Consider the following 24,801-nt stretch of genomic DNA (forward strand, 5'->3'; position numbering starts at 1 on the left):
CACTGTAACTTATTAATTATGAATTAATATGATATGAAATAATGATCTGAAACAACATTACATGAGGTGGAGCATAGTCATATGTAAACAAAAAAATAGACTCAAACAACTAGAAGTTCAGTGAAAAAAAACAGGTAACGTTAGGCCTAAAATTAGCTTATCTCCCTCCTATGTTACTCGAAAGGAGTGAAAATTTGCGTTTAGCTCGGATTGGACGGAAACAGGGCCGGTTCTAGGGTGAGTGGAGATCCGGGGCTTAGCCCAGAAAAATCCTTCAAATATAAAATTTGGAATACAGAAATATGAAATTATGAAAAAAATTAGAATGATACTTTGCCACTAGGTGGCGGCATGCCACTGCCTTAATGAGTGAGTCGGTCAGTCATTTAATCAATGGATTCGTTAGAAACGGATGATTCATTCAGAAAAAGTTAGCAACTGTTTTTATGAATGGGTCAGTGAATCATTTACTTAAGCAAATTTGTTCAGTAAACACCGCTGTGCGTTGCTGCAGAGCACAACCACATGCTTTGTTTGGAACCATTTCCTTCGCGAAATATGTCTTTTTTTATTATCTTGTTTATTGCATTGTTGCCCTGACACGAAAAGTCTGCCACAGGCCGTGCTAACCAAACATTATAACCGCTCTCTCTCTCTCTGTGTGTGTGTGTGTGTCCTAGAGACTGTGCTGCGCAACCCTTAACTGTTAGATGTTCAAAATGTAACGTTAAATCAGACACGATTTAAAACCGAAAAAGAAATATAATACTATTATTAAAATTTACAGATACCTGAAGCTGATGTATCTTGGCGTTCAAGTGTTGCATGGGGGTGTTTTACTTCATCTTTTTGAAGAATTTTGAAATATCCATTTTAATTATCAAATAAATTGATCTAGTAAAATACTACATGCCAACAAAAAGATCTCATTTCATTGGCTGGATCGTACAGGCGCTCATCGATGGTTGGCCATTTTCCATGTCAGTCAGAAGCACTAGATTCAGTGGGCGGGTTTCGTCGGGTGTTAATGACAACGCGTAAAATGACAGACCCTGTAGACCTGAGAGTCAAAAGATATTTATGATGGCATGGTGGTAATAAAAACATTCGGGGCTTAACTGAAAACATTCGGGGCTCCAGCCCCCTTAGCCCACCCCTGGACGGAAACCTTATTTAATAAGCTCATTAAATCACCCAACCTACCAGAAAGATAAAGAAATTATGTCCAAATAGCGTTTTACTCAAAAGATTATTTGCCAAATTACTTTTCACTCAATTCTGAGTTAACACTGAAGAGCTAACTTGGCCACAGTCATTTTTTAAAATTACAAACATAAAAAAAAAAAAAAAAAAGAAAAGCTATTAACGGTAAAGTTACTGGTTACAACTGTTCAAATAAAGCATATTTTAACTATTCTTTCCGTGTTCAGTCTTCACCGGCCTTCGGCTCCAGCTTTTCCACGGTGAGGAGAAGGATTCAGTGACTGCGATAATTGAAAAAGGCGCGTCCGGTTAGTGAATCTGCCCAGCGTCTGTGACGAGTCCGCCAACTGACTCATATTCTGTGCGCTGAGCGGAGGCGGGGCATATTCTGTGCGCGTTGTCGAATTGAATCCGAGCTTACAGCGGAGCAGGCGACTTGAAGGCGGATTCGCCCCGGAGTCTGTTGCTATCTGGGTATCTTCATAGATGATACCCGCATCCACTGTCAGTTAGACCCCACAACCTCCTTCACAGTCAGAAATAAATTGTTAGGTGAGGTGGATTTGGTGGATAAGGACGGTGAGCAAGGATGTTGGATCATTTTTAACTTAAGACTCCTCATAAGTTTATCTGTTCAACCTACAGATCAGGTTGTACTGATCCTACACAGGTGTTAGCATACACACATACAGATGAGGTAGAAAGAACATGCCCAAACATAACACCTTTTCAGAAGCATATAGAAAGTGTGATGGGTAATGTTCTTGGTGAACTCTTTAATTCTTATAATTCTTTATTGACATGGAAAATATGTTGTACATACGTATTTCCAGAGCATTCCAGTATTGTTGCAAACTATCAAAACAGCGATTGCTTAGCGATCAGTATTTAGCCTATAGATCAAGCAGAACTGAACCGTATAAAGGTTTGAGATGGACACGTGTCTGGATATCCTCCAACCCCCAAACAAACTACATTACCGTTAACAAACATATTAAAACATTATACTGGACACAGACTACATCAGAGGAGGAAAACGGACAGGCGAGAAGCTTTGGGCTCTTGGGTCTAGACACCAATCCACCAAAGGTGTTGACCTAAAGCAAACACAGAAGCCAGACGCCCAGACAACCTCCTTTTCAGAGGTGGATGTAGACCAGTCGGTAGCCACACTGTTGGTGTCTAGGTATCAACATATACTATATAGATCAAACAAACATTGATCCTGTAAAGGTGTCATTACACTCACTTTTGCTCAGCCATTTTTTCCAGGAAGAACCCAAACCTGACTGGAAGTGAGTAACTGCTCAGGAAGGAACTCCACAAAACCCCCCACAGCTCTGGTTAGAGATATAACCATCATATATCCAGTAATAAATACATCAAAAGTCAAATCTGAGATCTGTTTGATCGTTTGATTTAGAGACACCTCTGTCACCAAGGGTGACAGTAACCCAGTTACATGGCAGTCACTGTGACAGACAGGTCATATAGCCATAAATCAACCCAAATCTGACCATGTACACATTTGACATATGACAACCTGTCAGTCAACGCAGACTGGACCCCTCATAAATCAGGCCATAAATCAGGTTAATAAATCATCAATCTGACACAAAGGATATGATAACACTACTTACTTGAATTCTCAGACCCCTGCACTTCCACAAGTGATGTCCCTTGCAGTCTTTAAATTAATTAATCAAGAAATCATTTTAAAAGCATGTCTACAGCCAGACCCTCCTCATTTTAGACCCTTAACTCCTGAATTGCCATTGACTTATTTCACAATTTGATAACATGACAAACATGCAATTAAAGCATCTCTTTAATGTGGATGTCAGGTTTTGGGGCTGATCACCTGCCTTTTGGGGTTATGAATGTGTGTTTGGATGGTTTGACAGCTCACTGCGTCTACCTGTTTGATTGAGTTTTCCCCGCCCTCCTTGTTTCTCCGTTGTTAACCTTAATTGTTCGCCACCTGTTCTCAATGTTCTTCTAGTTTCTTGTTCTCACGAATGCAGTACTCCAAGAAGATTCCAGCGCTCATGTCTCTGGTATTCGGCTGTCGAACGAGCTAAACTGTGGAACGATACTCATCTGCCTTGTCTTATCTGCTTTCAATAAAGCTCAGAGTAACCACTGAATCCAGCCTGTTTCTCCTGACAGTGGACCAATCATCAACACTTAAAGGAGTTTGTATTTGTATTGTTGCTGCTTTATATAAGCTTTGTCATTTCATGAAATAGACATTTTGACAAAAGTTTCTTTGGCACACTACTCCTTGAATTATTTAATAGTTTGTTTTAATGTAACTCGATTAACAAATGTTTTTATTTATTTCCTATTATTATAGCACAATGGCATGACAAAAGCAAAGCACCTCTGATGTATAATTTTATTTGTGCAGATTCAAAGTTTATGCACATCTGATACGTGTGATGAGACAGAACCCCACAGAAAAAATTAAATGCAACTGCTTGATATTTATTGAGTTCTACTTAAACATTAGTAAAGGAATCAGAGAATTAAAGGAGCATTTGACCAAAAAATGAAAAACTGGATACAAACTTGCAGCCTTTCACTTCACAAGACATTAATTGATGGACTGGAGTCGTGTGGACTATTGTGATGTTTTCATGATCAGCTGTTTGAGCTTTCATTATGATGGCACCCATTCACTGCAGAGTATCTCCATCAATAAACAATTGATGTAAAGTTATATTTCTTTAGATCTGTTCTGATGAAGAACTAATATTTATCTTGGATCGACTGAGGGTAAGCGATGATTTAAATATTGTAATTTGGTCAACTATTCCTTTGATTCAAGACCATAAGACATTCAAAATGTAACATGAAGCTTATATACTGATGTGTATTTCTTCACACACACAAAAGGCCTTTTTTCATGACAGAGTTGGTCATTCCAGTTGCTCAAAGCTATAGCAGGAAGCAAAAAAAGTCTATTATTGTTACAGTATAATTATTCTGATCAAATGTAATGCTTCTTAAGGTAATACAGCCAATTCTATTCCTTTACCATTTCATAAACATCAGGTGAAGTTAATATCGGTTGGTTATATGAATTGAGGCTACTAAGGACTTACAAGACAAAAAAATAAATAAAGATAGTGATGATATTTCATAAACATTTAAAACACTCACAATGATAGTTCATCTCAAGACAATGCTCTACTCCATTCCAATTGTCAGGTTGTGGAGGAGCCCATATCTCTAGGTTCAGTTTTGATCCATCACTCCACAGCCATGTTCCCTCCTGTGAACAGAACACCAAAAATATCCTATTTATTTAAGTATTTGGCACTGTGATGAACACGACAGCAAAACCGCATTGCATGGCATTATTTAATATTCGTAAATATTAAAAACATGTTCACACTAACCATTTGAATTACAGTACATAATGTTTACGCATCTAAAACATGTTTGTGTTTCTCTATAGAAACCAGTAGAACTAACATGTCTAATATCAGCTGTATCCTAATCTTTCTTTAATACTAGGACATAACTCAAAAACAACTACAATACACTAAAGAAAAAGAATGGCCATTGACAAGTACGCTAAACAAATGTAAAACAAACATACTGAAACAGCGTCATAGCCTCCTATCCAGGACAGAGTTGAAGCTTGAGTTTGAGATTTAATCAGGTCCTGTATGAAGATGTACTCATCATAACTGTGTACAGAGGCCAGGTTCCCATCGTAGCCCAAACACTGTTTCTAAAGAGAGTAGGACATAAAAACTATTGTTAACTAACTGAAAATTTCAAGACTTAGAAATGAAGGAATCCCTATGATAAGATGGCATCTCATACCTCTGCATCAATCCAGGAACGCTGAAAGTTAAAAAAGCGGAAGCATCTACCTTCATATGCAGACCATCCACTTTCAGTTTCACAGGTTGCTATAAAAAAGTTTTGTTAGTATTTTTGCTGCCTTAAATCTTTAGTATTTTCATTAAGCCGAGATCAGATTGATATTGTATGTATACGCACCTTGTCTGACCAGGGGACAGGTCCCTGTTTAAAATTGTGTAAATAGCACAAAGAAATAAACAGACCAAAGATACAAATTAAACAGGGTTTATGTTTGTAATTGTCCAGGTATAGAAACCATATAATCAAATGTAAAATACAGTAGGTTGACAACCTAAATGGGTATTACCGTGCCGCGGCGTTAACTGTCAGTCACGTGTTAAAACCATTCGCGAAACTACCGTCAGGTAATATGTTATGTTTATTCTTGTAGAAAATAAGGGAAAAAATAAGGAACGATCCAAAAATTTGTTTTACTTCACTTGTCATAAAGTTTCATTATTCATAAAATGCATAACGTTTCTGGTGTTTGGATTTGTACTTCAATATAATGAGCTCCAAGTTTAAGAATAGTCCTAGACTGGTTCTCTCTCTCTCTCTCTCTCTCTTTAACAGCATTAGCTCAATGAAATACATCTTCCTTCAGGTAGAATGAATTTTTTCCTTCCTTGCTAAATGTTGGTATTTCGTAGTTGTATTCGCCTCAATCTGATTTAGTAAAGTCAAACTGCAGACTCTGAAGCGGAGTCTGTTAGCGGAGTCCCACGCGATGTGAGGCGGGAGCAGCCGACGGAGGATTCCGCTTTGTCTTAAAGCCTTCCGCAAACATCAACGATCACAAATAACAATGATTTTTCATAAAATAATGATTAATTATTAATTGATAATTTGTTATTATCATTATGGTCTTGTGAAAATAATAATATGGGCTGCAAGTAAATAATGAATACAAAGAGTAGGGCTGATTGTGAGTGCAGGCATGTTTCAACTCAGTAAAATGAAAACACATCGTTCCTCACAGCCAAATAAACACACCAAATTTAGTTCAGCTGGAGGGGGCTGGGTTTTTTGGGGGGTAGTTCTATATAGCTTGTGGGGGTTGAGATAAAATTGTGAATCTCTTTTAAATGGACAGTGTCTAATGAGGGTTTCAAACTTGCTTACCAGGTTTAGATAGGACTCGTTTTGGTTATCAGACATTTATGTCACATTTACATAATCAAGTTAATATATTCCACGCTCAAGCACATGCATTAAGTAAGCCACAAAGCATAGGCAGAAGTAGCCTAATAATTGTGTACAATGAGACATTTTAATTATTTATTAATAAACAAATGTTGTCTTGTCAGCTACAAGATGAAATTCACAGTGCTGGCTCTCTCCACATGGTCGTGCCTTTAGAGAGAAATGCAACATTCACAGATTACATAATGCTTTAGTTTTCGTTTAAAAGACATTTCAAGCTTTCTGTAGATATATTTTTAATGTATGTGAGACACCTCAATTTTAAGTAAATTCATTATAAGGAAAAAAATTTAAGTGACCGAGAGGGCGCCTCCCGGTCTTAAATGCGTATTATGAATTTTTGCACAAACATATGAATTATAATTCACATTTTGCATATGCATTACAAGGTTACATGCAATTATCCAAAATAAAACCAAACAAGATTTGTAATGAAGATAAAACAATTAAGAAAAAATGCTGCACATTGCACTCAGCATCACACGTGCAGTGCAAATCTTGCACATATTGTACACACCTGCATTTAAATGCAGCTGCAATTATTGTTTATATTAAATTATAAGAAAGCAAGTAGGGCTGGGTGATAAATAGATTTTACTGATTAATTTGAATATGTAATTTACATCAGTTTGTTTGAATGAAAATCGATTTCTTTTTAACATTCACCAACGCTCCACTCAGGGCTCAACCCTCTCCGCGCATCTGACACAAAGACATGCTGCCGAGCAGAGGATGAGCAGCGCAGAGTGGTTCTGACTGGAGTGAGGAGAGGATGTTTTTAAGCATCTGAGCATCATGGTTTCTCCAAGAGCCTCCATCATGAGTACAATTCATGCCAACAGACCGTAATATAACTGCATATGCAGCAAGACCTAATGTTAAACATATTTACCTATGGCTTGATCAGAAGGTTATAATGCCTGCAATAGTCGAGCTGGATGTTACAGGCTATAGGAGTTTGTATGTGTAACAAAGAGGTTGAGACAGAATGTGAATCCATTTGCAGGATTTTATTAAAGGAAGATCGTACAAACAGAGTCGTGTTACCAGGCAATGTGTCAGTACCGTAAGGGCAGTCCGATCTTTCAACATACACAGGGGTTATCCAGTAGACAGAGACGAGTAGGCAGACGAACAGGTCAAACACAAACATCAGTCCAATCAAGCAATAAATCCAAAGGGGCAATCCAAGAGACGTGAATGAGGTAACAGGCAGAATCGTGATCGAACAGGCAGTCAGAATACTCACAAGGAAAACACTTGGTAAGGCAGGTTAACTGGCAATATTTCCCAGTGAAGTGACATGCTAGCACATGTTAAATAGTCCCAAACAGGAAATGACTGTAGAAGCAGAGGGAGTGGTGAACAGTCAATACTCTGGTGACGGCTCCCTCTGCTGGCGTGGCGTTACAGTATGTTTCTTTTAATGATTATTTTCGGGTTAAAGCATGATTTAAACAGATACAGCACATTCACTCACAATCGCTTTCGCAATAATGCATTCAAACGAATGTAATCTTACAGTGCTACTACATTATCAGCATGCTATCTGATTTTGAAATCTTGAAGGAATTGATCCGTTTAGATAAAATAACTGATGAAAATGTACTGTTATTTGCATCACAAACAAAATTTGCACAGCAGAAAGCAGCAATTATATATTTAATGCTTACAATGTTATTAGTTTGGCATGTGATAGGGAAAAAAAGTTAACACACACAATAGCCTAAGCCACTTTGAAACTCTCCTGTTATTTTCATACTTTATCCATGGAAGGCGGAGCGTGTTCCTGGTATCAGTGTGCACGCAGCTGATGCTCTGAACACGGAGGGGAAGTTATTGCTGCTCACAGACTCTGCTGCCGAGTGAGAGAGATGTTTTACCAGAAGAAATACAGATGAATGCGGCAGCACAAGCACAGCACATACACCAAAAATCAACCAGCGCCAAGCAGTGCTGTAACATAACCCATTAATAAACTCACGCCAGGTCTAAGTGGCGTGATCCTACAAAAGACAACAGAACACAGTGATGGATACACTGGACACGATCCCCATCAGTGAACTGATGCTCGTTCTGTTTATGAAGAAATGTACTGACACTGTGTTCAGATGATTTGACACTATAGTGTGATGTCATCAAGTTTAGACACACTTTTAGCATACGACAACTCTCACGTCCAGGGGTGCATTTCTCAAAACCATAGTTGCTAACTAAGTTAGTTGTTGGTTGCAATGCAATTTCCTATTGCCAACCAACGAAGTTAACAGGTTAGCAACTATGGTTTTGGGAAATGCACCCCAGTGTACACACAGACAGTGACTGCTCTATTTACAAATAAGTTATATAAGAAAAAAAACTGTCAATAAACCAGTGGCATAACGAGATGGAAATATAGACTAGAAAATATATTTACACTTGCTCTGTCCTCCGTCTATGACACTGACACACTGCGGAGTTACCAGTCTTAACAGCTTTTAATGCCGAGTGGATGGTTAGATGCATGATGGGCTAGTATTAACAAGAAAATATAATAAAATAAAATAAAGGTCTTTCCAGCATTTAGATAATAACATTACAGTTTTTTTATCATCTTGTCTCCGTTATAAATTTGACTGGTAAATGAATGATAAAGAAGTATATTAAAATTTGTTTTGAAAAATTTCTTTGTCATTTGAATATTGATTTTAAAATCGATGTAAATCATAAATCAGATTTTTTCTGAATAAAGCTGGGATTTTTTCTAGGCCATATGCTATCGCCCAGCCCTAAAAGCAAGTAAAGAAGGCTCCCTTTACTTCTTGTCTCCCTTAAGTTGTTTATTGATAAAACAATTTTTTACATTGTGTGCATTTTCTTGAATGTGTGCATTTTTTATAATGAGAGAACTTGAGTTTAATCGTGAGGACGTTAATTAATTTGTTTCTTGTTTTAAAATGATCTGTATGAAGATTATCAGTCAGGTTTCAGGCCCCACCATAGCACAGAAACTGCACTTGTTAAAATTACAAATGACCTGCTTCTTGCGTCAGATCAAGGCTGCATTTCATTTCTAGTTTTACTTGATCTTAGTGCTGCGTTCGACACCATAGATCATCATATACTCATAGATCGATTACAAAACTATACAGGTATTCAAGGGCAGGCTCTAAGATGGTTTAGATCTTACCTGTCAGATCGCTACCATTTTGTTTACTTAAATGGGGAGTCATCTCATTTATCAACAGTAAAATATGGAGTGCCACAAGGATCTGTCCTAGGTCCCCTTCTATTTTCAATATACATGTTGCCCCTTGGTAATATTATTACAAAATACGGGATTAGTTTCCACTGTTATGCTGATGATACTAAGCTATATATCTCAAAGAGACCAGATGAAACTTCTCAATTATCTAAGCTAACAGAGTGTGTTAAAAATGTAAAAGATTGGATGACAAATAATTTTCTCCAATTAAATTCGGATAAGACAGAGATATTAATTATTCGACCAAAAAAACTACACAGAATCTTGTAGATTAAAATCTGCAACTAGACGGATGTACTGTTACTTCCTCTACAGTCAAAAATCTGGGTGTTATATTAGACAGCAACTTGTCTTTTGAAAATCATATTTCCCATGTTACAAAAACTGCATTCTTCCATCTTAGAAACATTGCCAAGCTACGAGACATGTTATCTGTTTCTGATGCAGAAAAGCTAGTTCATGCATTCATGACCTCTAGACTGGACTATTGTAATGCACTTCTAGGTGGTTGTCCTGCTTCTTCAATAAACAAGCTACAGGTCGTCCAAAAGAGTCCTACCAGGTCAAGAAAATATGATCATATTACCCCAACTTCACAGTCTCTGCACTGGCTACCTATTAAGTTCCGTATCAGTTACAAATTATCATTACTTACCTATAAGGCCCTAAATGGTTTAGCTCCTGCGTACCTAACTAGCCTTCTACCACGTTACAACCCATCACGCACCCTAAGGTCACAAAACGCTGGACTTTTGGTAGTTCCTAGAATAGCAAAGTCCACTAAAGGAGGTAGAGCTTTCTCACATTTGGCTCCCAAACTCTGGAATAACCTTCCTGATAATGTTTGGGGTTCAGACACACTCTCTCTATTTAAATCTAGATTAAAAACGCATCTCTTTTGCCAAGCATTTGAATAATGTATCTTAAATTGTGAGTTTAGTTGTATCTGATCAAATGTACATTCTTATTCATTAGCTTGGGTTAAACTAATTAATTTTACTTTGTTGGATCAGCAGCTATGCTAATGATGTCTCAATTTTGTTTCTCTGTTTCTGCTGGATCTTCATCCCGTGGTAACTAGGATTTACACAAGCTCCAGTCTGGATCCAGAACACCTGAAAAGAGATGATGCTGACCCTCAGAGGACCTCAGATGATGCTAACCCTGAATCAACAACAGAACTAACAAATATTGCTACAAGTGTGACTGCATCATATAATAATTATTAATTATTAAAGTGAAAGTGACATGACATTCAGCCAAGTATGGTAACCCATACTCAGAATTTGTGCTCTGCATTTAACCCATCCGAAGTGCACACACACAGAGCAGTGAACACACACACACACACTGTGAGCACACACCCGGAGCAGTGGGCAGCCATTTATGCTGCAGCGCCCGGGGAGCAGTTGGGGGTTCGGTGCCTTGCTCAAGGGCACCTCAGTCGTGGTATTGAGGGTGGAGAGAGCACTGTACATGCACTCCCCCCACCCACAATTCCTGCCGACTTAAGACTCAAACTCACAACCCTTCGATTGCGAGTCTGACTCTCTAACCATTAGGCCACGACTTCCCCTTAAATAATATGAATAATGTTCATCATCTGGCTGACTACGACTTGCATAAATTTTTCTACAAATACTGTCATATGTGCACAAACTGACAGTCACCACTTATAAGCTATTAATAAATATTGCAGAAACATAATTTTCTGTTTTTCTAGGCTTTGTTTCTAGTTGCTTTGTAATGATTTGTATAGTAAAAAGCACTATACAAATAAACTTGAATTGAATTGAATTAGGCCAATTAGGCTTAAATAAATAAATAAATGTGAACGAAATTATACAGTGCTTTACGTTTTACTAAACATGCAATAATTTCTTAATCAGTTGTTGTTTTATTAAAGGAATTTAAAAATATAAATTTAAATATGGGCATAATATATGAAAATATTGACATTTTGCATATTAATCCATGTACCCCCTAAAATAGGCTACCAGTTTTAATAAAGTAAACCACAATTTCTTTTGAGTAATATAACACATGATGCATATAATATAAATAATACTGCACACCTTTTTAATGTGTCAAATCTAAAATATGGTTTAATACCATGTAGCTTAGAAAATATAAGCACAGACTCAGGCACAGGCTTGACATTTATCCTGCTTGAATTTGTTCTAAGAAATGCACATAACTTCATAAGTACCAAACTTTCATTTGTAAATATATTAAATACTAAATATATGAAATATTTAAACTATAGTGTTTTTCTTTTATTTTCCATGACTGAAGCAGTCAAATGTAACACATCAGTAAGGCAAAGCTGACGTCTATTTGCGAAAATGTGATTTGATGCGCTTGTTTGATAACTTGTGGTTGTGGTTGTCGTACGGCGGTAGAAAGGGTGTTTTGGCTGTCTACCTACTGTAGCATTGCATAATCTTCACTATATAAATTAAAAACAGTTGAAAGGCAGTGAGTCATTTTTTCTTATCAGATTTCTAGGATTAAAATAAGGACATCGACAGCAGCTGGTAAATGAGGTGCAGTCACTTTAAGAGACAATGCATCTTATTTCTTTCTCAACTGTTTACATTCACTTAAGAGATAACCGACCGCCAAGACAGGTATAACATAATATTTTATGCATTTGTTCAAAAGCAAGAAGAGGCAAAACTCAATTTGATGTTGAAGGGCTTAGACGTGGCTCTCTGTGTGCACAGAACACAGCGCACCGATGCTGAATTAAGCTTTTCACCTCTTTTTGTGTTTGTATGTTTATGTTTTTGTTCACTCAGGTGCAGATGGAGAACTCAGTTCAGTGTTTGAGTTCTGTCCACATCCGTGGGTCCCTATAATCACCCCACCAGTGACGACCCTGCTTTTGACACTATAACTAGACAGAACAAATGTAACGCACTAAAATATCTCACCATCGCCTGTGCCAGTAAGAGGTGCAGCCTCTGAAATAATCAAAGAAAAACAATGGATATGTGTAGAGAAAATATGTAAATAATCAGATTATGAATTTATCTCCAAGTCCAAACTAACAGTCACTGGGATTTGAGCTAAACTGCATCAATAGAAAACTGGTCCACATACACTTCACAACAATTACCTGAAGCATCCAGAGCAAAGAGCAGAAAGAAAGACAGACAAAGAGGCCAGACTGCCATTGCACACCTGACAAAACAGAATAAAACACACACATATACATATACATATATATATATATATATATATATATATATATATATATATATATATATATATATATAAGCATTTCAAATTATCCATTGACTCAAGCCACACTTTTATGAAACAGTAAAGTGTAAAGTTTTGAACGGCTGAAAAACCTCACCCTCTATGAAGTTAGTCACGTCCAAGTCGTCTGTAGCTCTCTGAAGAACAACAAATGCTTGACTCTTCAAAACCAGATCATGACTCCCCTCTTTTTATTTGGTTCATACACAGAGGAGACTGCTGTCTGATTGGTTCCTGTCTCCAAAACCCACAACAAATCCTTATCTTACACCTAATCCCACACAGGAAAACCAGGAGAGTTATGATAAGAAATGAGATTCAGCACCACACATTACATAACCTAAAATCAATACAAACATTTACTTGACTTGGTTATTTTATAACATTGTGTTAATAATGACTCTCTGGTGTTGTGGATGTTGTCATATTTGACATTTAATTTCAAGTATGGGTAACTGCAGCCTGGAGCAATGGGCGTGCCAAACGGTTTCTCATTGGTGGAAAGAAAGGTAGGGGGTGTGCCAAAAGGCTTAGTGAAAACTAGCTGTTCCGCCTAAAGGCAACCCATACTCTTAATCGCTATTGGCTTATAGATTAATAGAAAGCAATTAACACATAATCATATAAAAACAAATGAAATTCATCCAAGGTAAAAACAGCATTAAAGATGTAAAGAATATTATTTTAAATTACTTTCAAAAGTACCTTCAAAACGGCTTAGTCATCACCAGTTTATCAATAATAAAAACCAGATTACAATTATTTTTGAGAATACAAACGTCTCTTTACACGGTAAGTAACACTTGCTGTTGTAAAGTTAAAGTCAAAAGCTGTATTTGTTAACATCTGGACTGACAGACTTGCAGTCAACGATACCTACACAAAAGAAAAAACGTATGTTGAGAGATTCAAACAAGAAGTAACCAATAAGTAGAATAAAATATAAAATAAATAAGACTGCAAGTGTTGTCACTAGTGGGAGCGATAGGGTCTGAGAGTGCAAGTCTGCAGCCAGAACCTTCTCCATTATATTATAATACAACTGTACTACTGACTCTGCACTGAGTACCAAAAGTACATATGCTTCCTGTGCATGTTTACTAAAAGAATGGAATCACAAAAAAGGTGATTGGCACTCATCTATATCACCGGTTATACTAATATTTGGTTCATGTGCTTGTACAGCCCCAACATATTGGGTTAACTTCAAAAGAGTGAATGTCATTCGAGTGCACTTTTGACAATGGTACAGTTGAGGCATGAGGATCTAAAACAAAATAATTATCATTCAGAGTAAAGTTACTGACAGTGCTTGTCTCCACCCTTACGAAAAATAACCATGGTTTTATTATAGTAAAACTGTAGTAACCCATGGTTTTTTGGCGTATTGACTGCCATTTGTAAACCACAGATTTACTACAAATACCATGGTAAAACTATGGTTAATATAGCAAAACCATGGTTAATTTGTGGTTACCATGGTTTAACTACAGTAACCATGGTTTTTTGGTTTTATTTGTAGTAAAACCATGGTTAATTTTCGTAAGGGAATCTTCTAATGTTGAGAATGTGCCTCTGAAGGAAAGTCAGTGTCTTTCTCAGGTGTATTGGATATGCAATGTTGAAAACAAAATACATCCAGAAGGCTGTTATGAAGGCTTCATCAAGGCTGGTGCACTGGCACTCTCTATTCAATCTTCTGTCAACACACCTCATGTGATTGCCATATTACAGTCAGTATCCATCAGGTGTATGGTAGGAAAGGCTGTAGCAGGGTCCCATGAACAAATAAAATTATAATAAGAAAAATAAAATAATTTTTTTTGTGGAGCTCATATTCACATAGACCTGCGGGGCTCCTTGCACTCATCAAAACTATTCATTATTTCCTCAAATGTTCACTTCCATTACCTTATAGCAGTGGTTCCCAAAGTGAACCAGTGGGTCGCGGGACCCCAGCGCAGGGGTTGTGAGATGATTTCTATGAAAAAAGTGGAAAAAATACCAGTATATAGGGTCTATATATTTTTGTTGCAATTAATTCAACCCTTTTGCACTTACGATCACACCTGTGTGATCAGTCTATGCTGGTCCCTGTAGTGTACGATCACACCGGTCAGTGCATGACGTGAAATTCAAATGTGCTCTTGTGCATTGGCTGGCGCTGAGCCAGAGACGGGCTCAAAGCTGTCATCACAACTTTTCAGTGTTTTCAACCACATGTTTATTTTAGGTTTCAGACATATAAGTACTAAAAAAACAATACATTTACAGTTTTTAAAATACACACTGATGTCAAAGGAAGAGGCAATAATAATCCTTTCCATTATAATTAGACCCGTTTTATTCATATCAGATACACATTGAGTAAGTAACTTTAAAGTTTACTTTATTATTCTCCCAGTTCAACAGCCACTTACTTTTATGTATTTCGGGAGAAGTAGATGAATTCACGTGTTGTAAATCCAACAGATCCGATTCTCTGAACTGCGTCCGCGGCACAAACTAAGATGGGGGCGCCTATCTCGCATACAGCTCAACTAATGCGATCGTTGAAAGGTTAAACAACAAAACACTTCCACTTGCATATATTTGACAATCGGATTATCAGCTATTTCATGCCATATCTAACAAATTTGCGAATATTTTAAATAAAAAATGAAAAATGACATAAAAGCAGATCATCATTCATTCAGCTCTGTTGTTGCTGCAGTATGTCACGTGAGAAGCAACGTGACACTTTATGAAAACCATAAAGTGACACATCTAAATAGCCGCTCAGACCTACTCGACTGGTTCCTGATGGCAGAATAATGAACGAGTTCAACCCAACATAGCTGCACGGTTACTTTCCGAGAGAGAACACGTGGATATTGAGCGGCTCATGCAGAATCGTAACACTGATTTTGCACGTAGAACAATAAAATATAACTTTGTTTGCTTTGAGACTGGGCATAAAATAGATTTGCTGTACATTTGTGACTGGAGGGGTTGGCGAGGTGGGGTGGGTGGGGGAGGTGCAGGGTCGTGGGGCAGCAGCATATTTATCATTATCATTTAAAAGTTTGGGAACCCCTGCCTTATAGAATGTTGAGTTTTATTCTGTGGAAGAAATAAAATAGACTTTCAGGATTCTATGTTTATTCCTTATCTTGGAATTTTCTCATGCCTCCGTAATAAGAAAAAAAAAACTAATAGTGCAGAAATGTGCAAATTGATACACGATAACAAAAGCAGCAGTAGATTTAAGATGAGGCTACTTGAGTAATCTTTAATGTTATCAATTCTTAATCTTTACTTCATATCTTAATGATTTTGGCATAAAAGAAAAATCAATAATTTTGACCCATACAATGTTTTTTTTTTTTTGGATATACACACACGTTTACATACAGAAACAAAACTGAAGAGAATTATCACGGATTTGAATGAAGTCCCAGGAGTAAATTATTCGTTAGAATAAAAGCAGATGTGTCTTGTCTTTACTGCTTAAGATCAATTTCCACTTATTTCAGCAAGAAATTAAGTTTGTTTAACTTGCATTTGCTCTAAAAGCGGAGTGGGAGATTTGCTTGTTGCCTCGTCTCAGGGAATCCCCATGCCTCGGAGTGGATGCAGATCTGACATCCGGATGACGTCTTTTGGGAAAACCCTCCTGGTGAATGGTTGGTTGCCTGGTTACACAGAACTTTGGAGAGTTTCGGATGGTGTCGCTGTATTCAAGATTTCAACGATTCTTAGTAGTCACGAAGTTTCAATGGAGTGGTTTTGAGTTCAGGATGGCAAGAATGCTAATAGCGATGGAGTAAATAGGTCAAGCCATGGCGATCTTCCAATGGGATGCTGTTGCAGAGCTTAGACACGCCCCTTACTATTTCTCTTTGTACACTTATTAGCCATCATGTGACATCGTCATGTGAGAAGACATCCTATAAAGTGTCATAATACAGAATCACACAATACAGGATCTGGATATTTCTTTCACACCAAGTTTAAGCAAATAATTTAAGCTTTCATTCAATACTAAACTTTTCATATCTTACACACATTTAATAGCACTAAATGCTAAAAGGTGTTATAAAACAATAAAGTTGCACAGATTACCTTGAGCACATCAAACATATATAAAACATAAAACATTATTTGTAAATATCATTAAACCTCCAGATTTCTTAATGGTTGTCCTTTTGAGATTGTTCAGTGAAAGGTTCAGTTCGTAGAAAGATTCACAAGCTAGCAGGAAGCAGAGTCATGGGATGGGTCCTGTATTAGTTCTTTGTGTTGAGGTCCATTAATTAATAACGATTTCTGTGATGTTTACATACATTGTGATCATGTGATGCTGTGATACACATGGTCCTTGTATCTTGTAAAAAAAGTTAATTAAATCAGCTCATTTTAAGGGACTCAGGATGTCGATGTCGAATTAGTTTTCTGATGAGCGGGGGTATTTTGCAACAGACTTGTCCTCTGATGTATGATCACATTATCACTTCACTTAATGTCGACATAGTTTTTTTTTAGCAGTTCTCCTTGACAGGGAACAGGTCCAGACAATCTAAGTATTGTTCCTCTTCAGCTAATCATTAACTTAGTTCAGATCGCAGATGGGAAGAAGTAGGCTCTTATAATTGCTTTGGCAGAAGTAGCCGATTCTGAATTTATTGGCATGACTGTTCACCAAGGTCCTACAGCTACAAATATACCCAGAGACTTAACCCCTTTGCGTGCAAACATCGCTGACGGCCCCAGTTTATTATTGTTTCACTTTCACAGCACATTAAACATCACTGTCTTACTTCATCTGGACAAACTGTGCATCAATGGAAAGTTTAAAGACTCAAGCTTCGATATTTGACCAATATTTTGATAAAACATTGTTGCAGTGACAGATATTTAGTGATTTATGTCAGGAGTGCAAAATAATAAATCCGTATTATGCCACATTTTGAATAGAAATTCACAACTCACTCATATTCAGTCACGTCAAGAGCGGTTTATTTGTGTTCACATAGACTCACTGAACAGCGTCAATAAGGATTTACAGACCAAAGATGCATATCTGCGGAGATATATGGATATATTTACTGATGTTTACTTCATATTTCTTCAGACAGAATCGTCATTTCTATTCATTTTCCACGGATTTACGCGATCAGATGATAAACAGCCTCTCCCAGCGATCTGTGTGTGCGTGCAGTAGTCACAGCTCGTGCGGTGTGTGACTCAGACTCTGATTGGGTCTTTCAAACATCAATCTTAGAGTTTCATATCTGGACACCGCCCCATCGTGTCACATGCTTCCTGCACACTTCCTGGTAGTTATCTGGCCAAAACAACACTGAAACACCTCTGTACACACAAAATATCCGAATAATAAACCCGCGATTACGATAGTAAAGCTTGGTATGAGAATTTCTTGAGATCTGGGGCGTTTTTATAAAAAAAATCGAAAATGTACATCGGAAATGCTAACTTGTGCAGCGATGAAAAAGGCTACAAATAACATATTTTTACAACAGTAAACGACCAAATTCCACCCCTGATCGCTAAAGGAAGTTATTATAAACACTCGATCGGGGTTTAAAGTGAGTTTTGAGTAAAAGTGTACTAATAATTTCATAAATTGTCAGATGTAGCTTGATGCTAACGTTAGCACCAATGCTACTAATAGCAGGTGCTTTTCTTCTTCATAATGCATTTTTGTCTCAATAATTCACGTAAGGTCGTAAGAAAATGTTTTGTTGTATTTTTATAGTAAGACTTTTGATAAATAAGGGCTAAATGCAAAGAGAGACTGAAGTGAGATCGCTGCTTTGTTGCTTTGTAAAGCCTGAAAAACCACAATCAAGGCTAATAAAGGTGGAATAAAAACAAAAGAATAATGATAAAAGAATAATGCGGATAATGTGTCATACTTGGCGGAGGTGTGAAAGAACCGTTTGGTGAGAACAATACAATCATGATTCGGGCAGTTTTCAACAGTGAAACATACACAAAGAGCACAGGAAAGTTTACATGTGAGATCTTACAGAGATGACAAGGGCCATAAATCAATCTGATTAGCCTTCTCTAAAAACACACATGACATGGCCTTAGAAAATATTTCATAAAATTCACAGTTTTACAGATTCGATTATGAAATTTTTTATGAAGTCTTGGAAGACTTGTGGCCTTAGCTACACTGTGTTTTCAAACTCATTTCCTACATCAACATTTTTTAAAATACATTTAAAACATATGTTTTTAATATTTTTATTTTTGTTTTTATGTTTGAGCTTATATATCTCTATTATCATAACAGTCTGAGTGATTCTGATTCCTGAACAGTAAACTTTAAAGTGTCAGCTTTGTGAACAAAGGTTGACTATGTATCTAGTCAGAAAGAATCATGAGCAGAAACTTTTTTATTTTGGGTATGTAATTTCGGTCTCCATGCCAAAAAAGGGGGGTTACTAGTAAGGGGTTAAGACTTTTTTTGTGCTCCAGGGTCACAAATTATCGATCTGCTATTTCAGTTGCTGCTTTTTCATCTGAGATTACATTTTAAAACATTTTAAAATCTCCTCCAAGAGCCTTCAAGCTACAATCACCAAACTTGGCTTTTTTCTAATTGATCAAACCTAAAATCATGCTAATCGTGCTAAAACATTATAATGGTAGGGAGGGTGAGGAGATGAAATGGGGAGAAACAGGAAGGAGAAACTAGGCATACAACAGGGAGCTTCAAACAACGATCTGACAAACACAAGACGAAAGACAGGGCAATAAGTAGGGAGCAGGTAATGAGTGGCAGCTGTGGCTGTTGAACAATTAACAGAGACGTCCACATGAAACGTTCAGAGTTTTATAGTGACACACAAAACTCCACCCACATAGTGATTAACAGAGACGACGGTTTTACCGACTGTGACAGTACCCTCCCCTCTAGGAACGCCTCCTGGTGTTCCCTGACGACCCTACCTGTCGATTGTAATCATCAATAAGGGAGTGATCCAGTATGTCCCTAGCAGGTAACCAACTCCTCTCCTCCGGACCGTAACCTTCCCAGTCCAACAAGTACTGCAATCCTCGTCCCCTCCGTCTCGAGTCCAGAATGCGATTAACCGAATAGGTAGGTTCCCAAACTACAAGTCGCGTAGGGGGGAGGAACCGGGGTAGGCGGATTAATTAATAATCTTGGTGACAGGGAACGGCCCAATAAATTTAGGAGCTAACTTGTTGGAAACGGAGAGAAGCGGAATGTTGTTGGTAGAAAGCCACACTTTTTGACGAACAATGTATACGGGAGGCTTTGACCGGTGGCGATTGGCCTTAGACTTAGTGCGTGCCCTCACCTGGAGCAGAGTCTCACAGGATCTGGTCCATGTGTGGTGGCACCTCTGGACAAAGGCGTGAGTGGAGGGGACCGCAACTTCAGATTCCAGACTAGGAAAAACTGGTAGCTAGTAACCTATACTGCACTCAAAAGGGGGGAGGCCTGTGGATGACACTGGTAACAAGTTGTTGGCTCCAGGATGAAAGATTCTTGGAGATCAAACATCGTAACGTTCTCTACAAATCTTGGTTGGCACGATCGGACTGACCGTTGCTCTGGGGATGATAACCCAAAGACAGGCTAACCGTAGCTCCCAATAATTTACAAAATTCTTGCAGAAATTTTGACACAAATTGGGAACCCCTGTCTTAGACCACGTCCATCGGAAGGCCATGTAACCAAAAGACGTGATCAATTACAGTAACCGCTGTCTCCTTGGCTGAAGGTTATTTGGGCAAGGGAAGGAAGGTCCAGATACTCTGCTGGCACGTTTGATAAAACCGTTGCCTTCTCCTGAAAAACAGAACCAGACACCAGACAGGACTCATGACAACCTTCACTTGTGGATTGTGCTTGACCAGTCAAGGGTGACCTAGAACAATGGGTGCCACGGGGGAGTCCAGGAGGAGAAACGAAATAGTGTCAGCATGATTTCCGGAAGTGAGGAGAGTTATGGGTCCAGTGGTGAGGGTGATGTTGGGTAGTTCTTGGCCGTTGAGTGCCCTGACAGAGATCCTGTGCGAGAGAGGTGATGGGGAGTTTCAACTGTTGAGCAAGATTGGTGTCTATGAAATTTCCCTCCACTCCGGAGTCCAGAAGAGCTTGACAGGAGTGCGTGTTGTTGGCAAATCTCAGTATCACCGGAAGGAGAGTGGATGATGAGGACTTTCCGGACAAGAGATTGGAAAATTTCCAGAGCCTTCGCAATATAACCGGAGTTCCTGGAACCTCCACCTCTCTCTCTCCTCCCGGGACAGCCGAGCTCTACCCACCTGCATGGGCTCGTGATCGAGGACGGGACTGGCCGTGTTCTCTCTGCTTTAGTTGACAGCTTCCATGTTGCCAGGGAAAAGTGTAGGACGGGCTCGCTGCCCCAGTCTGGTAGGTAGAAATGCATGGAACATCGGGTAAGGAATGCTCTACAGAAATTCAGCTCACCGGAGTAACTCTCAGGAACTGGTAGATGGGTCTCTGGCCGATAACTGGTCTCAGGGACAGCTCGGAGAACAGACGGTGGGAGTGGTTAGTTGTTGGATCTGCTTGGTGAACTTGGACACCTGCGTCACCAGTGCTTGAACTGGGTGTCCGGTGTTAAAGAAGCTCTCCTGCTGTTGATCCATACGGGTGATGCTGTGGTGGATGAATTCAGAGAGTGAGGTTGAACTTGCTGCTTCCATGTTTGGTTAGATCGTTCTGTAATGGTAAGGAGGGTGAGGAAGCAATTGCAAGTAATATAGTAGATTTATTGAGAGGCACACAAGTAAACAGTGGTAAACAGCAGGGACAAACAGAATGAAGAGAGATGATGTCACAGGTGTCCAGGAAGTGACAATGAGGTGAGGCAGCAGGAGAGCGTGAAGCAGGAACTAAGATGAGCGATCCGATGTTGAGTGGAGTGGATAGTGTTCCAGTGGAGTGAAGATCCAGCGAGGAGATGAAACGGGGAGAAACAGGAACGAGAAACTAGAAATGATCAGTGCTGACGAGAGACCCACAAAACTCCCCTTACGAAAATTAACCATGGTTTTACTACAAATAAAACCAAAAAAACATGGTTACTGTAGTTAAACCATGGTAACCACAAATTAACCATGGTTTTGCTATATTAACCATAGTTTAACCATGGTATTTGTAGTAAATCTGTGGTTTTACAAATGGCAGTCAATACTCCAAAAAAACATAGGTTACTACAGTTTTGCTATAATAAAACCATGGTTATTTTTCGTAAGGGTCCACTCACATAGTGATTAGCAGAGACGAAGATTTTACCAACCGTGATAAACATGCTAGTATCATGCTAACAACATCTATCTAAACTTTCAAACTTCAGCATTGGCAACTGCATCAAACATTCAGAAAATGCATTTTTTAAAACCCAATATCAAAGTTTGTTTGCATTGACTCATCTAGTTAGGTTTAGCAATGTATTTTGCACAAACACGAGCAATGTGAAATCAATGTTTGCACATGACCCAGTTTATCCTCTTTGGCTCATCAAATTCTGTGATGCAACACTGAAAAAACAAACAGTGCTTAAAAGCAGATTGATGCAGATGTCTCGCACGTCCTGATTTTGCTGAGTTTAGATGTTCTTTAATCCAAAAAATTTAGTCTTGATCATATCCTTCTCATACTTAATCATAAGTTATATCTAAAATCAGAGGAAATTATAGATGACTGACCCTGATGTATAAGAACCAAACATTGTTGATTGTGAGCTTAAACTTCACAAAAGCTATAAACTGGTTCTTCATATCTGATTGGTTAATCATAGTGATGTTCCAGGATCAACAAAGTCCTGCCGGATGTCTCATTTGGTCATTAGGAACATGCAAAAATTTTTACTTTACTGTAAATCTGCATTGTCAATTCCCTTGCATATATATTTATATTACATTTACATATTAAATTTAGTCATTTAGCAGACACTTTTATCCAAAGCGACTTACAAATGGAACAATGGAAGCAATCCAAAACAACAAAAGAGCAATGATATATAAGTGCTATAACAAGTCTCAGTTAGCATAAATGCAGTACACGTAGCAAGGGCTTTTATATAATAAATAGAAAAAAGAAAACTGATTTAATAGAAAAAGGCTTTTTTATATCAATGTTCAAAGTTCATTTGCAAACTTAACTCATGTAGTTAGGTTTCGCAATGCATCATGCTCAAACATGAGCAATGTTGAATCACTCTACATGACCCAGTTAATTGTGTTTATGTAGAAGTCCTCCTACTTTTTTCTTAGAAAATTTGGTAACACTTTATTTGGACCCACTTTATATTAAGTGGCCTTAACTACTATGTACTTACATTTTAATTAATAATTTAGTACAATGTACTTATTGTGTACATGCATGTTTTTACATTGTACTTATATTTAAAAAAAAAAACTACATGTAATTACATCTGTATTTAATTTCTGTATATTAACCACCTTACTATTAATTAAGAATTCATTGAGACAAAAATTATAATTATTAGTAATAAGCAACTAATGGATGTAATCGTAAAATAAAGTGTTATCAAAAATTTATATGATTGTTTTTAGCAGTTAATACAATTATTGATTAATATTATACTACATTTTTCAAGGCACACCCCCAACTGATCCACAGGTACCACAGGAAAAATTTAAAAAACTGTTAAAATTGAGAAAAAATTCAACAAGAAAAAGACGAATATAAAGGAGATTTAAGATAGATTAATTTCTTTATTTTATGTGCAAAATTCACAGTTTATCCACAAGCAAAACTGGCTTTAATCTCCTTTGTATTCCTATTTTTCTTGCTGAATTTAAATCTCATCCCTGAGGCTTATAAATAACAACAACAAATGCAGTTGTTTGATTAATTATTATTACATGAATTTAATGATTATTCAAACATGTGAAAGCCTTTTTTCTGAGTATATAATCTCATAATATGCTGTGACACCACAACCCTACCTAGTAGTTTTTTTTACTTAATTATGTGAGCAACAGTGCCCCCTTTTGGCTAACCAGCAGCAATATCTTTAGTTTCACCTTTCCATCAACAGTGTGAGTGTGCTGCAGAGCAGAGTACTTGGAGTACTTGGACTCCTCCTGCTGCAATTTTTTCTTGTTACATTGTTGCCTTGGATAATACAGGTGCTGGTCATTTAATTAAAATATCATCTAAAAAATTATTTAATTCACTAATTCCGTTCAAAAAGTGAAACTTGTATATTATATTCATTCATTGCACAGAGACTGATATATTTCAATTGTTTGTTTTTTTTTGTTTTTTTTTAATTTGGTTGATTATAACTGACAACTAAGGAAAATCCCAAATTCAGTATTTCAGAAAATTAGAATATTGTGAAAAGGTTCAACATTGAAGACACCTGGTACCACACTCTAATCAGTTTATTAACTCAAAACCTGCAAAGGTCTTTAAATGGTCTCTCAGTCTAGTTCTGTAGACTACACAATCATGGAGAAGACTAGTGACTTGACAGTTGTCCAAAAGACGACCATTGACACTTTGCACAAGGAGGGGAAGACACAAACGGTCATTGCAAAAGAGTCTGGCTGTTCACAGAGCTCTGTGTCCAAGCACATTAATAGAGAGGCGAAGGAAAGTAAAGGTGTGGTAGAAAAAAGTGTACAAGCAATAGGGATAACCGCACCCTGAAGAGGATTGTGAAACAAAACCCATTCCAAAATGTGGGGGAGATTCACAAAGAGTGGACTAGTGTTGGGCGATATGATCATTTTTCAAATCGTCATATCGTCAGCATGTGAGATCGACGATATATGATATTATCATGCAAGGGTGGAGCAAGAGATAGACTCTTTGTTCTTGTCATTGCATAACTGTTTGGTGTTTTAAACCCTGCAAGTGCGCGAGAGAGAGCCTATGGGATCACCAGTAATCAAAAAATATACTTTCAAACATACTGATAAACTAACGTTAAATGTAAAAATACTGTATTTAAAACAGC

General features: G+C 37.7%; 1 protein-coding gene across 1 annotated transcript; it reads right to left on the reverse strand.

The window, feature by feature from the left end:
• Positions 1-3,587: 3,587 nt before the first annotated feature.
• On the reverse strand, positions 3,588-13,017 carry LOC113070339 (galactose-specific lectin nattectin-like). Its single transcript, XM_026243627.1, has 8 exons — positions 12,894-13,017; positions 12,651-12,715; positions 12,466-12,495; positions 5,221-5,244; positions 5,041-5,129; positions 4,811-4,945; positions 4,369-4,480; positions 3,588-4,143 (listed from the first exon to the last, which is right to left on the reverse strand). Exons 2-8 carry the CDS (start codon positions 12,706-12,708, stop codon positions 4,046-4,048), a joined length of 546 nt encoding a protein of 181 aa, XP_026099412.1. The 5' UTR covers positions 12,709-12,715; positions 12,894-13,017; the 3' UTR covers positions 3,588-4,045.
• Positions 13,018-24,801: the final 11,784 nt, after the last annotated feature.

Source organism: Carassius auratus, unplaced genomic scaffold (genome assembly GCF_003368295.1).
Source record: "Carassius auratus strain Wakin unplaced genomic scaffold, ASM336829v1 scaf_tig00003761, whole genome shotgun sequence".
In the NCBI taxonomy this organism is placed as follows: Eukaryota; Metazoa; Chordata; class Actinopteri; order Cypriniformes; family Cyprinidae; genus Carassius; species Carassius auratus.

What these genes read in the sequence shown, in the direction of transcription:
- LOC113070339 (XM_026243627.1), bottom strand. Translation starts at nt 12,708, where the DNA reads ATGGCAGTCTGGCCTCTTTGTCTGTCTTTCTTTCTGCTCTTTGCTCTG. An exon ending in CTGTCCCCTGGTCAGACAAG is followed by an intron (nt 5,130 to 5,220) that starts GTGCGTATACAT and finishes ACTTTTTTATAG; the next exon opens with CAACCTGTGAAACTGAAAGT. An exon ending in GTTCCTGGATTGATGCAGAG is followed by an intron (nt 4,946 to 5,040) that starts GTATGAGATGCC and finishes TACTCTCTTTAG; the next exon opens with AAACAGTGTTTGGGCTACGA.